Here is a 14828-nt window from a genome sequence, read left to right as displayed (position 1 = left end):
CCCATCCCTTTGTTTTCCCTAAGGAATACTTTTAGTTAATCTATAATCTATAGAAACAATGCTTATCACTGGCTTGCTGTCAATAAATATGTGGGTAAAATTCTGTTCGAGGCTCTCAGCTGTGAAGGCTATCAGCCCCCTGATTTCCCACTCCACACTTTATATTTCTGTGTGTGTGTCTTTAATTCCTCTAGCCTTGCTGGATTAGGATCTCCACAACCAAGCTGGTCTCAGCAGTATGTATTAACATACTAATTAATTGTTAATTAGTTGGTGGGGGTAGGACTGATGGATTACAAATGGAAGCAAACTTTTGAGAGTGAAAATATTGTCAATAATTTTTAGTTATATTTTGATTTTACCCTATACAAGTTTAAATACTATTTAGACCCTAAAATTCCGTTTAATTTACTGAACGTTTATGTTAGCTTGGAAGACTATATGTAAGATTTTTCAACATCCATGCACATAAAACACAAAATCTATGGCTAAACCGATGATTGTTATCTAGCTCGTGCTTCAATTAATAGCTGGCTAGTTTAGTATCAAAGATAATAACAAACTAATGGGCTTGAACCCAAGTTTGTTTCACCTCAAGCATTTGATTGATTGGTCACATTAATGCGCAGAAATTAGTGCGACTGCCTCAGTAATTGTTTTATGTTCTAATTTATATTAATAGACACCATACCAAGTGAAATGAACAATCACTATTGAAATATTTTTGTGCCATTTTGCATTAGTAGTCATTTTTAAATAAATTGTATATAAAAATTCATAAATGTGTTGTTTCTTGTTACGGCTCATTTAACATGGTTAGTATGCTAAATTGTGGAAATCAAAACTCAATACTATTAGCTTTACAATGTTTATAGATCAAATGTTAATATAAACCCACAGAGCCCATTTAACTCTACTGTTGATGTATGTTTGGTTAAAATTTTTGAGAAAATATTAATAGAAATTATAACCCCAACATGCCTACATACATGCATACTTTTAACTATGGCAACATGATATTGGCCTAAATGAATGTATCACAGAAAACAATGTAGAAATAATCCACAATTTTTTAAACTCTCAATAAATTTCATGGAAGTAAATATACATTCAATGTAGTTTTACTAGATGAAAGAAATGTTACAGATTATCATTCTACTTGCTGAACATATTTAATGATAAACTTACCTTCATCTTCCCCAGAGCTAAGCTTCACTATATAAGTATTCTTAATGTATACCATGCTGTAGATAGTACAATCTGTTCATATTTTAAAAGACAAATACTGTCTTAGACAAATTGTCACAACAAAATACTGTAGACTAGGTAGCTTAAATAACCGACATTTCTCACAGTTCTGAAAGCTGGGAAGTACAAGATCAAAGGGCTGGCAGATCTGGTGGTGTCTGATGAAAGTTTACAGACAGTCATCTTCTCCTTGTATCTTCACACTATGGAGGGAAGAAAGAGAAAGAAGCCCTCTCATATCTTTTTACAAGGGCACTAATCCCACCACGAGGGGCTGCTCCATTCTCATGAGCTTATTACTTCTCAAAGACCTCACCTCCTAATATTATCACTTTGGGGCTTAAGATTTCAACATATGCATCTTGTGGGGACATACACATTCAGTCCATAGCAAATATTAACTAAATAGTTTTTTAAAAACTACACATTTTGAGTAGAATTTATCATTTTCCACTGTACTTGAGTTCTTCCAAGAAACAGAACCAGATTGTAATATGAATATATAAAAATAAAAAGCATACATATATACATATAAGTATATATATAATTCAGTGTCAAATACTAATCTCTTCTGTAAACACCCTCACAGACACACCCAGATTAATCATAACCTTTAATCTGAGGACCCTGTCAGAGTAAAACAGCTTGCTACCTGAATGGAACTCTGGGACAACAGGCATCATTAATCAAATGGATATATGGTCCCTCTATAACATGAGCTGTTTTTTTTTTTTTTTTTTTTTTTTTTTTTTTTTTTTTCAGAATATCTGAAAGAGAGGAGGAAGGAGGAGTTTGGATAAGAAAAAGCTTGCAGTTGGATGATGTAATAAGTAACATTTAGCAAATATTTATTGCCCACTTACCATGGGTTCTCTATATCATGCAAGGCTCTGGAGATAGGAAAAATGAATAGTACATAGTCTATATTCAGTGAGCTCAATATAAATAACAAAAACTATCTAACATACAGTGATGGCTAGCAAAACTTCACAGAAGGAAATTAGTAGTCTTTCTTAACCTTTTCCCAATGAAGTTTTTATTTTACTTTGACAAAATATACATGACACAACATTTACTGTGTTAACCATTTTTAAGTATACAGTTCAGTAGTGCAAAGTACATTGACATTGCTATACAGCTACTTTCCAGAACTCTTCATCTTGAAAAGCTGAAACTCTGTCCTATTAAATAAACAACAGCTCCCATTCACCCCTTCCCCAGCCCTTGGCAACTGCCATCTACTTTGTCTCTATGAATCCTGGTACTTTAGGTACCTCATTAAAGTGGAATCATAATAGTGTTTGTCTTTGTGTCCCTGGCTTATCTCACTATGTATAATGTCCTCAAGGTACATCCATGCTGAAGCATATGTCAATTTTTTTTTCTTTTTTAAGGTGAATAATATTCCATTGTATGTATATGCCACATTTTGTTTATCTATTCATCCATTGATGGATGTGGGTTGTTTCCACCTTCCTAACTTTTTATAACAGTGTAATCTCTTAAGATAACAAGCATTCTATTCTTTTAATTGAAAAAACCTGGCTGTACACGGTGGCTCATGCCTGTAATCCTAGCACTTTGGGATGCCAAGGTGGACAGATCACTTGAGCTTAGGAGTTCAAGACCAGCAACATGGCGAAACCCTATCTCTACAAAAAATACAAAAATTAGCCAGGTATGGTGGTGGGTGCCTGTAGTTCCAGCTACTCGGGAGACTGAGGTAGGAGGATCACCTGAGCCTGGGAAGTCTAAGCTGCAGTGAGCCATGATCATGCCACTGTACTCCAGCCTGGGTGACAGAGTGAGACCCTGTCTCAAAAAAAAAAAAAAAAAAAAAAAAACAATCGAGGTTAGTTTTTCACAGAAAGCAATAGAAGATCTCTTTGAGAAGGGAAAACATAAAATAGATTCAAAAAATGATTTATGTTTTAAAAGAATCACTTAAATATTTTAGATCTGAAAGTCCTTAGTTTGCTCATGTGCCATTTTATAATCCTTTTTCTGTACTGATAAAAAAAAAATGGAATGCTACAGAAATACTGTGATGTACCCATGGAGCTGAACAAAGGTCTTGTTAAGATTAAACTAGAATCTGCTCTTTTATCACAAATTACTCATTGTCCGTGTTGTACTTCCTCTTAAGTATAGATAGTAAGGGCTCTCTTACTGTTAAATTTTGTTTCGCTCTGAAACTTGTCTTTATCCCTCTGAAATATAAATTTCTAATTATGTATGTGAAATAGGTTTTAGTTATTTCAGTTAATTGCATAGTGTAAATTATGGCAAGTGTAGGAGTTAATGATAATCTTAAATTGTATCTATTGTTAATCATTGCATATGAAGTTGAAATTACAGTGACCTCTCTGCATTTCTTCTTTCTCTTTCTTAAAATTGTAAACCGAGTCTGTTTTCACACATCATAAAAACCTTGTGCAACTGCTAGTGTTTGAAATAAATTACAGTTACAGTGCTGTCTCCCTGTTTCAGGCACTGTGATAAGCTAGAATCAAATGAAAGTTCTTCTGACATTTTCAAAACCTAAAATCCAATGTTGGTTTAACTTCAACAGTCTGCAGATAATGGATTACTGGTATTGCACTCCTATTTGAGAAACAACCTATTATCTTTACCAGTGGGATAGTGATATTTGTTAGTAGTACAAGTAATTCCATCATTAAATAGAGAAGGGAGGAAAATTCCTACAAATGGCCATTTAAGTTTCATACAATAAACATATTAAGATTCTAGAGTGGAAATTAAAACATCCAAGATTGTACTAGAATGTTTTTTTGTGCAAGTCACTTAACCTTTCTCTACATCAGTTTCCAGATATTTGAAATGGTAATAATTATACCCACTTCAGAGGGTTGGCATAAGATATAACAGTCTTAATGTAGATAAAATACATATAACAGTGCCTGTACCTATAAGTGCTATAAAAGTGTTTGCTATCGTTATCCTTCTTATTCTCATTTTCACATGATTCTTCATTGACTCACGTTTAGAATATTACTGTACATTCTTTTTTTTTTTAATTTTTGTATTTTCTTTTATTATTTAGGTTTTAGGGTACATGTGCACAATGTGCGGGTTTGTTACCTATGTATACATGTGCCATGTTGGTGTGCTGTACCCATTAACTCGTCATTTAGCATTAGGTGTATCTCCTAATGCTGTCCCTCCCCCCTCCCCCCACCCCACAACAGTCCCCGGAGTGTGATGTTCCCCTTCCTGTGTCCATGAGTTCTCATTGTTCAATTCCCACCTATGAGTGAGAATATGCGGTGTTTGGTTTTTTGTCCTTGCTATAGTTTACTGAGAATGATGTTTTCCAGTTTCAGCCATGTCCCTACAAAGGACATGAACTCATCATTTTTTATGGCTGCATAGTATTCCATGGTGTATATGTGCCACATTTTCTTAATCCAGTCTATTGTTGTTGGATATTTGGGTTGGTTCTAACTCTTTGTTATTGTGAATAGTGCCGCAGTAAACATACGTGTGCATGTGTCTTTATAGCAGCATGATTTATAGTCCTTTGGGTATATACCCAGTAATGGGATGGCTGGGTCAAATGGTATTTCTAGTTCGAGATCCCTGAGGAATCGCCACACTGACTTCCACAATGGTTGAACTAGTTTACAGTCCCACCAACAGTGTAAAAGTGTTCCTATTTCTCCACATCCTCTCCAGCACCTGTTGTTTCCTGACTTTTTAATGATGGCCATTCTAACTGGTGTGAGATGGTATCTCACTGTGATTTTGATTTGCATTTCTCTGATGGCCAGTGATGATGAGCATTTTTTCATGTGTTTTTTGGCTGCATAAATGTCTTCTTTTGAGAAGTGTCTGTTCATGTCCTTTGCCCACTTTTAAACTTGTTTGAGTTCATCGTAGATTCTGGATATTAGCCCTTTGTCAGATGAGTAGGTTGCAAAAATTTTCTCCCATTCTGTAGGTTGCCTGTTCACTCTGATGATAGTTTCTTTTGCTGTGCAGAAGATCTTTAGTTTAATGAGATCCCATTTGTCAATTTTGGCTTTTGTTGCCACTGCTTTTGGTGTTTTAGACATGAAGTCCTTGCCCCCGCCTATGTCCTGAATGGTACTGCCTAGGTTTTCTTGTAGGGTTTTAGTGGTTTTAGGTCTAACATTTAAGTCTTTCTTTAATCTTGATTACCGTACATTCTTAACTCATCTCCCTGATTGCAGTTTCATCTTCCTAATGTTGTTCTTCCCATTTCTACTAGGGTAATCTTTAAAAAAATTCAAATTTGTTGTGTCACTTCCTCGCTTAAAGGTTAATTTAGTTTTACCATTGCTTTCCAGATAAAATTTAAATTCCTTAGTATAAACAACCACAAATTTTATGATGTCATCCTTAATTCATCAGCCCATTTCTCTCATGTCTTATTAATGCTTCTTCCTTTCCCTGCTGTCTTTACCTGACTATTATAGATACTCAGGAAAAGACTATTCATTTACTTTTTGAGACTCATATCAAGCATGATCTCCACCAGAAAGCCTTTCCTAACTCTTGCCGTTCTACGCAGTTTGAATTTGATATACTCTACCTTCGTGTTCACAATCACAGTGCTTATCGCTATTAGGGAGCTCAATTTATTGTCCATAGCCATCTCTTTTATTTTCAATTTCCCTCTCTATCATAAGCTTTTGTAGACAAGAATTGTGTTATGACTTATTATCCTCAGCAGTTAACTAATGATTGGCAAATAGCAGCTATTTACTCATACTTGCTGCATAATCACTTAATTGATATTTGAGAGTGAGTGAGTTAACAAATGAACACCCTGGTTACAACCTGTTCTGCTTTTGTGACATCTTTCATGAAATGCATGGAATGGTGAAAAGAGGTTACATTCAGGCTTAGACCTGGATTCAACTTCTCTATCATTTAGTTTAAAAAAAAATAAAAAACTTCAAGATTAGTTAAATAAACTTACTGTAAGACTTAATGTCTCCATCATTATAAATTTAATTCCCAATACGTAATTATCGTATATTGAATCTCAAATGGTTTAATATGTATAAATTATAGAAATGTTAGATCTATTAAAGACAGTATTGGTGCTGATATGGACTCTAGAGCCAAGTTACCTGGGGGTTTACATCCTGGATCTGCCATTTGCCAGCTCTGTGGTTTTTGAACATGCTATTCTCTTTGCGTCTACATTTTCTCCTCTGTAAAATGCAAATTATAATATTAAGTTGGTGCAAAAGTAATTGCGGTTTTGGACCACGAATTTTAAGTTATTATATTAATAACTAGGCTCAGAGACATCTTTATTAACCAAAATAGGAACCATTACAATCAACACATTTTGCCAATAAGAAATACCTTGGTTTATTCCTGTAACATAAAAATCTGTCCTTTGGGATTCGACAAACTCTTGGAAAGCATTTTCTGCATCCTGCTGATTGTGGAAGTGTTTTCCCTGCAAAATGTTACTGAGATGCTTAAAGAAATGGTAGTCAGCTAGCAAGAGGTCAGGTGAATATGGTGAATGAGGCAAAACTTCGTAGCCCAATTCATTCAACTTTTGAAGTATTGGTTGTGCAACTTGTGGTGGGGCACTGTCGTGGAGAAGAATTGGGTCCTTTCTGTTGACCAATGCTGGCTGCAGGTATTGCAGTTTTTGATGCATCTCAGCTATTTGCTGAGCATACTTCTCAGATGTAATAGTTAAGCCAGGGTTCAGAACGCTGTAGTGGATCAGACCACCAGCAGAGCACCAAACAGCAACCATGACCTTTTTTTTTGGTGGAAGTTGACTTTGGGAGGTGTTTTGAAGCTGCTGCTTGATTCAGCCACTGAGCTGATCATCGCTGGTTGTCATATAAAATCCACTTTTGATTGTACATCACAATCTGATTGAGAAATAGTTCATTGTTGTTACATAGAATAAGAGAAGACAACACTTCAAAACAATGATTTTTGGTTAGCTCATGAGGCATCTTCTTATCAAGCTTTTATCAGCTCTCCAATTTGATTCAAATGCTGAGTGACTATAGAATGGTCAATGTTGAGTTCTTCTGCAGCTTCTCCTGTAGTTGTAAGAGGATCAGCTTGGACGATAGCTCTCAGCTGGTTGTTGTTAACTTCCGATAGCTGGCCACTATGTCCTCATCTTCAAGGATCTCCTTTGCAAAACTTCTTGAACCATCACTGCACTGTACGTTCGTTAGTAGTTCCTAGGCCAAATGTGTTGTTGACGTTGCCAGTTGTCTCCACTGGTTTACGACCCATTGTGAACTCAAATGAGAAAATCGCTCGAATGTGCTTTTTGCCTAACATCATTTCCATGGTCTAAAATAAACATAAACAGCAAGCAATAAGTCATTAGCAAAAAAAAATAAAGTGAGAAATGCTCATTAAAATGATCTATAACATAACTACATTTATTTAAGAATGTATTTCAGTATCAAACAGCAAATTCTAACAATGTAAAAACTGCAGTTACTTTTGCACTTACCTAATAGTACACTTCTGAGGATTATTTTGAGGACTGTATGAGGTGGTGTGTATCAAGCACTCACCATAGTTACTAACACATAGTAAGCACCCAATAAATATTAGCTTAAAAAAATTTCCTGCAGCTCTTTTTACCTTTGTGCAAATCTAACACAACTTTCAAGGCATAGCTTAATAGCTACTTCTTTTTTAAAGACTTCCTTTATTGAATAGTTTTTCCCCCTAAACTCCAATAACATGATATATAATTTATTCATAAAGCACCACAAGGAACTTCAGCTTTGTATCTCCTTTATTGATTTTTAATTTTCTTTAAATACTATATTTGTTGTATTCATGTCATGTATCACTATCATTATCATTTCTATTATATCACCTATTATGTTTTAATTCTCTACATATTTAACACTATGAAATATTTTTTATATAGGTAAATATTATCTATCTCGCTATAAAATGTAAGTTCCATAATAGCAAAGACCTTACGTTAATAGTACACATTGTAGATAGTAAATAATTGCTGAATGGATGAATAATGACTTAAACATCTATTGAATTAATGAATTATGCTTGGTAATAATATTGGTAACTCTCTTAACCATCTATAGATGAATAATAAATTGCCCTAAGGCTTAGTGGCATAAAACAATAGAAATTTATTCTATCACAGTTTCTGTGGGTCTAGAATCCAAGTGTGGTTTAGCTGAGTATTCTGGCTCGGGGTTTCTCACAAGGCTCAGCTTCCAAGGTTACTCATGGGCTGGCTGTTGGTCAACTGTGAGTGAGAGGAGTGTCAAATAATTTAGGAGTCATGTTTAAAAACTGCCACAGTCTGCCCTCTAGGCAGAAATTATTTACATTTCCCCACATGCAAAATACAACCGTCTCCTCCCAAACTCCTCCATGTGTTTCATTTCATTACAGGATCAGGCTAAGGCTAAAGGGATAAAATTGTCATTTAAATCAGGTGAAAGTATGGATGAGGCTTTTTGGGTTTGATTCCTCAAAAATAACTGCATAAATATTGTTCCCATCTAAAGACCAGTGAACTACAGTGACAAGTTACCTGTTCCCTTTAAAACCAATATAAAATGGTAGGACAGGCATAGGGTAACTGCAAAGACATTCTTATTCAAAAAGGGTGGAGGAAGAATGGGAGGGTAACATGTCCTTAGCAATTCTGAAATCCAAGGAAGTTCATGTTTCCAGTTCCTTTATTAGAATTTTGTATTGTTTCCTAGGAGTGATTAATTGCTCTTGGCTTTACCCTCTGAGCTCTGGATTCTAACCTCTGAATTAGCCACACATTTCAATAAGATGTAGCTCATGTTTGCAGCTGAGTGGTTTTCTCAGTCTGCTTCCTGCCCATAGAAGCCCTGGAGCAAGGTTCTCTTTGAATTGCACCCTCTCCTAACCCTGTAATCCTAAACTGATAGTTTACACCAGAACAATTTTTCTAAAACTGGGAGTTTCCTATGAATCTCACTGAGATTCACTCCATTAGACAAAAACCAAAACCACAAATCTTTTCAAGATAAGCCTTTGGCATCAGCTGTGGGACAACACCCTTAAGATTTATCGAAGCCCTATTGTTTAACAGAGGGTTGTCTGAGATTTTTCCTTCCTTTTTTTTTTTTTAAGTCCTCAAAGCTCCATACATAGGCTTCCTCTAGTATTCTGGAAGTCCTTTTAAGTTTTCACTTACATTCTCCTAAAGCTCCCTCCGGCTTCAGCCCACCACCTAGTCTCAAGTCCAATGCGGTGTGATTGAGGATTTTGTTAAGGCAGCACCCCGCCTCTGGTGTATCAAAATCGTTATCGGTTGTCTTGCTGCAGAACAAATCTCACCAAAACTTACTGGCTTAAAATAATGTTTTTAAAAAATCATTTATTTTTAGCTTAAAAGTCTGAAATTTACTAGGGCTTGGTAGAGGAAGCTTGTCTCCTTCACACAGCTCATTCATGGTTAGCAAGTTGGTGCTGGCTGAGAGCTGGGGGTCTCTGTTCATCTCCACATGGGCCTCTCCAAAGACAGTTTGGGCTCCACAGCATGGTAACTGGCTTCTAAGATTAAAAGTTTCAAAAGGCAGGAAATATAAGCAACCAATTTTTTATAGCCTAGACTTGGAAACTGGCATAGTATCACTTCCTCTGTATTGGAAGAGAGGAGCACAGACCTCAAGTCTCAAGAGGCAAAGTGTCAAAGGATTTGCAGTTGTGTTTCAAAATAACTACACCTGTTTTAGATCAAAGTACAGGTCTGGCACTTATCTATCACATTCCTAAGAAGGCTTACTTTATTCCTATAAAGTAAAGGGATTCGATGTTTTCTAAGGTCCTTTTCTACTCTAAATTTGGTCATCTTACAATTACTATTTTCTATACATTGTTGATATATTCTAGCCCATAGTAGCTTCTTAACTATGTAATCAGACAGTGTTTGGGGGTATAAAATTGACATTCTCTCCTTATTACCACACTTCAGAAAAATAATATGTTGAGAAGTTTGTGTGATATTTATAAAATATTAGGAAATCCAGAAAACCTTCACCAAAAAGGTATATTATAATGAACATGACCTTACAAGAATACCTTTATTGGAAGGTCAAATATTAGAAAGGTAACTTTTGTAAGGCAGCTATTCTTAGAGCGGTTTTACTCCTTTTTAATTTTTTCTGTTTGTTTCATATGTCTCAATGTGGTTTGGGGAATAAAGTTTCCATTATACTGCTCTATTTATAGTTTTAAAAAATTCTGTAGGGACCAAAGCTGGTTGTTTTTTAATCTTTACCACTTATAAAATGAATTTGTCAAATTTAATTTGAGTTTCATTTGCAGTAAATATTGTTTAAGAAAACATGGTTGACTATTTTTTTATATGCCAGTTTAAGTTCATCTTGTTATTCTTTCAGGAACTTGTACTTTTCTTCCTTTTAGAGAAACATTAATTCATGCTGTCTCTACTATTCAATTTAATGAGATCAAGGAAAAACAGACATATCTTAATGAAATGAATTTCATATGTATATGTGAATTATGCCCAAATTTTTCTCCATCATGCTAGTGTTAGTAGTCTTTTATATGTAGTATCACATACACAAACTTAATTTTGAACCTTTTTAAATTGCAGTGTCCTCTCGCATGGCAGAGCAAGTGGGAAGGCCCAGAAGATCCCTTACAATACCTGAGAGGTCTTGTTGCCCGTGCCCTTGCAATACAGGTATGCCTAAATTATTTACTAAGTGGGTTGTCTGACTGTGTGACTATTGTATTATAGAGATAACCATTGTGCTAATCACTAGTGAGAATTACATTTTGATTTTGCACATAAAACATCATATATTCATTATTCTGCCATTTGTTATTTTTGTATAGCACTGTTCTTTTTTTTTTTTTTTTTTTTTTACAAAATATGTGCTTTCTGCTTTACTGTGGCTTTTCATAATTTTTGAGAATTTAGAGAAAAATTTACAATTTTAGTACAGATGGATCACGTAGACGGTAACTGACACTGAATCATCACTGTGGCTAGTTTGCCTTAGGGAGCTCCCTATGGGGAGCTGCTTTAAAGAAGTTTTCTTCAAACTGATCAAGTTTTTTCAGAATAAACTAATCAGGTAACTTCAGGAAAATAGAAGAATAGTATAGACAGAGAAAGAGTGTATTTTTAAGGAATAGTAAATGATACAGGTTAGTTGATGCAAACAAGGTACCTTTGTGGATTTTCCACTGTCTTCCTCTGCTTCTTGTATCAGCTTCACAAAAGAGCCTTTTGTTTTAACCACATTAACTTCTACCATCACATGAATAACTTGATCTTCTCAATGCAGCACTCTTCATCCATGTTTTTTTTTTTAAATCCACAAACCTGTTCACATTTGTCATCACTCATCCCTGCTCCACCTTTGAACCCCTAAGCATACATGTTATTCTTTGACAACAGCCACATTTCATTCTCAATTTTGTATTCTCTTGACTTTCCAGTCTCTTCCTGTTCAGTTTTCTCAGTCTGTCACTTTCTTTCCTGATTCTTGTCCGATTCAGCCTTCTATTTGTGGCATATAACTATATTCTCTTTCTAGCACCTTCACTATCCTAACTCACTTTTCTTTATGCTTCATCCTTTCCAAAAACCATTTAACTTGGATTAGTATCTGTCTATATGCCAGCTGCTGAGCTCTGCTACCGAAACTTCAGATACAGTGTACAGTGTACACTTCAGATACAGTTCAGATACAGTGCATGGGTCCTGAGCACTGCTCCTGTATTCCACAGTGATGTTCTTCACTCTTTCTTGAAGACTCCATTCTGTCACTGACCCCTCTTTTCCTTAGCAGAGCACCTTATGTTTTACTTCATAGAGAAAATTCAAGCTGTGAGATATGACCACTTGAAAATTCCTGCCCTTCTCTCTCATCTACAAATTTCTTTGAAGCCATCTTCATCATCTTTGTTCTAGTATAAAAGTTGACCTTATGAAATTGAAAGCTCATCCCTAGACCTGTGTACTGATTCTGTCTGTTCTCCTCTCTTTAGAGACCTCCTCCAGGGGGTCTTCCCTTGTTCTTCTGTCTTTTCATCTCTTCATCTCTTCTTACTCTGTTTGCCAGCCTACAATTGGGACTCCTTTGAAGGCACCAGGACTGATCTGAGCAATTGTTTGGCTTCTATTATAACCAGTTCTCTGGATTGTAGGATTGTTGAAGGGAAAAAAAGTACTAGACCTGGACATGAGGTTAAAATTAGCAGGTAGAGAAGAATCTGGCAGGGACTCTGATTTAGTCATCTTTATGTCTATCTGCTATGTATATGCCTGGACATAATCTATCACTAAATGCTGGAAGGAAGAAAGGGAGAAAATCTATTAGTGATCTTAGAAAAGTATAGAAATGCTCTGAAGTTTGTTGTATAATTGCATGGCTGTAATAATTTACCACTTCATGTACTTTTCAGTACTGTTTCCTTTAAATTATTTTTAAAAGGACAGGGACTTTAAACTTGCCATGAATGGTAGCCTATATTATACTATGTAAGTACACTTAATAATTATGCTATGTGTTTATAATGATAAATATGTCAGTGGTACTATAATTAATCTTTAAAACAATTTTACATGAATTATTGTAATTTTCTTGCATGGTTATTCATATATTCATAACTGGTCATAAAAACTGACGAAAAACTAGTCATCAAAACTGAACACTTTTCTACTGTGTAATTTTCTTAAAAGCTTTATAAGGCATTTAGCCTTAATTGTAGTGATAAAATACCCTCCTAACCCTCAAGATAATGTTCAGGACTGACCATAGCTTACCTTTCATCCTTCCAACCAGGGAATATGCACTATTTCTTCCACAACCACTTGGGGATACTTTTTATATTGTTTTATTTTCCTGGCTTAATATCCTTTTAAATTATAAATATATATAGATATCCATCTCCCTGAGGTAACCTTTAATATTTGGGATTTGCTTTTCATCTATTCAAGGGCCCGATAGATCCCTTGTTTTCATCTGTGCCTTCTCTGTTTCACAAGTACATATCCAGAGCAGCTTGTGATACTTGGAGAACAATGTAACTACCTAGTTGGAAAACAAAGGATGGGAAACTGGGTGGGCAGGGAAAATTAGAAGTACTATTTGCAGGGATCTGTGAAAATGGCACCTTTTGGTTTCTTAAGAAAGCACAATGATCAGGCTCAATCCAAACAGGTATATAGCAGGTTGAGCCCAGATCCAGCTATAGTTTAACATTTTAGGGTCTTGCATTTTGAGGCATAGTTTATGGGAAAAGAGAACAAACTATTGAGGGTGTCATATATCGTGCCAGTTTATTACAGGGGTTTTGTGCAAATAAGGTAAGACTGACTTGGGTCAAAGGTAGCATTCATTTATTCATTCATTCAGTCAAAAATATAATAAGCTGCTACTTTATTCTAGACCCTGTGTGAAGTACTGGAGATATCGTGGTTAGTAAGTAGATACAATAACTGCCTCATAGATCTTATATTCATTCATTTATCATTTTATCAATAAAAGTTCTATAAATGTAAGCTGGGCGCAGTAGCATGTGCCTGTAGTTCCAGTGACAGGAGACTGAGGCAAGAGGATCCCTTGAGCCCAAGAGTTCAAGTCCAGCCTGGGCAACAATGAGACCTCGCCTCTTAAAAAGAGATAATTCCGCAAATGTGATTAATACTTTCCTGGTGCCAAACACTGTGTGAGGTTGCCGAATATAGAGTGGTAAACAAAATAGACATACATCTTGTTCTCCAGGAACTATCCTTACAACTTATCAGAAAGATAGAACTGAATAAACAACAGTAAGAGAAGAGTGATTAAGGAAGTACAGTATTACAGAAGCAAATAGCACTATTTAACCTAGAAGGGGTCAGAGAAGTGATGCCTAAGCTGAGAACTTAGTAGGAATAAACCAGATGAGGATGAGATGAAAGAATGTATCAGAAGGCAGAACAGAGTCTGATACCAAGAGTAAGTATTGTGTTATACCAAAGTTATTGAAATTTTGTAAAAAATATTAATAAAAAGTAAGCATTGTGGTTTCAAGTAACTAAAAGCAGAGCATAGATTGCAAGGAGAGGTGTTCAGGCTGGAGGGCAAGAGGGGCCAAATCATGATAATGTATTAAGGAATTATATTTTATCCTAAGGACAAAAGGTAACCATTGCAGGATTTTAAGAAGGGAAGTTCATGTTTTAAAGGGACTGTTTGAGCTGCAGTATGGAGAGAGTCTTAGTCTACTTTGTGGCAAAAGGTTTAAGACTCCTCTGAATACTGTTAATTTAGAGAGAGCTATAGATCCCCTAGGTATCCAAGGAACTTGAGCCACAGAGAGTCTTGCAGGCAGCCTGGCATTCACTCTCTGGTTTCTATAAGATCCTTTAGAGCAAAGATCTCAAAAAAAAAAAAAATTCCACTATATTTCCAATACCTATCTACTGTCTGCTGAATGAATGAACAAAGGAATTAACAAATGAATGGACTAGACAGATTACTGTCTTTGGGGAACTTAGAATTATTTCCCTGGCTTCAGATTTTTCTGTCTTTTCTTCAGAAATAACATCT

The 14828-nt window shown here is 35.6% G+C and overlaps 1 protein-coding gene across 3 annotated transcripts in view; it reads left to right on the top strand.

Moving 5' to 3' along the window:
• DYNC2H1 (dynein cytoplasmic 2 heavy chain 1) overlaps positions 1 to 14828 on the top strand; it is a 380957-nt gene that overhangs the window by 328074 nt on the left and 38055 nt on the right. For all 3 annotated transcript variants that reach the window (XM_030828784.1, XM_030828782.1, XM_030828783.1), the window contains one exon: positions 10874 to 10963. In XM_030828784.1, coding sequence (XP_030684644.1) covers positions 10874 to 10963 — 90 coding nt within the window. The remainder of the gene's footprint in view (positions 1 to 10873; positions 10964 to 14828) is intronic.

The sequence above is a fragment of the Nomascus leucogenys genome, chromosome 15 (genome assembly GCF_006542625.1).
Source record: "Nomascus leucogenys isolate Asia chromosome 15, Asia_NLE_v1, whole genome shotgun sequence".
NCBI lineage: Eukaryota > Metazoa > Chordata > Mammalia > Primates > Hylobatidae > Nomascus > Nomascus leucogenys.
The sequence above is the reverse complement of the archived record's forward strand: the minus strand, read 5'-3'. Positions and strand labels throughout refer to the sequence as shown.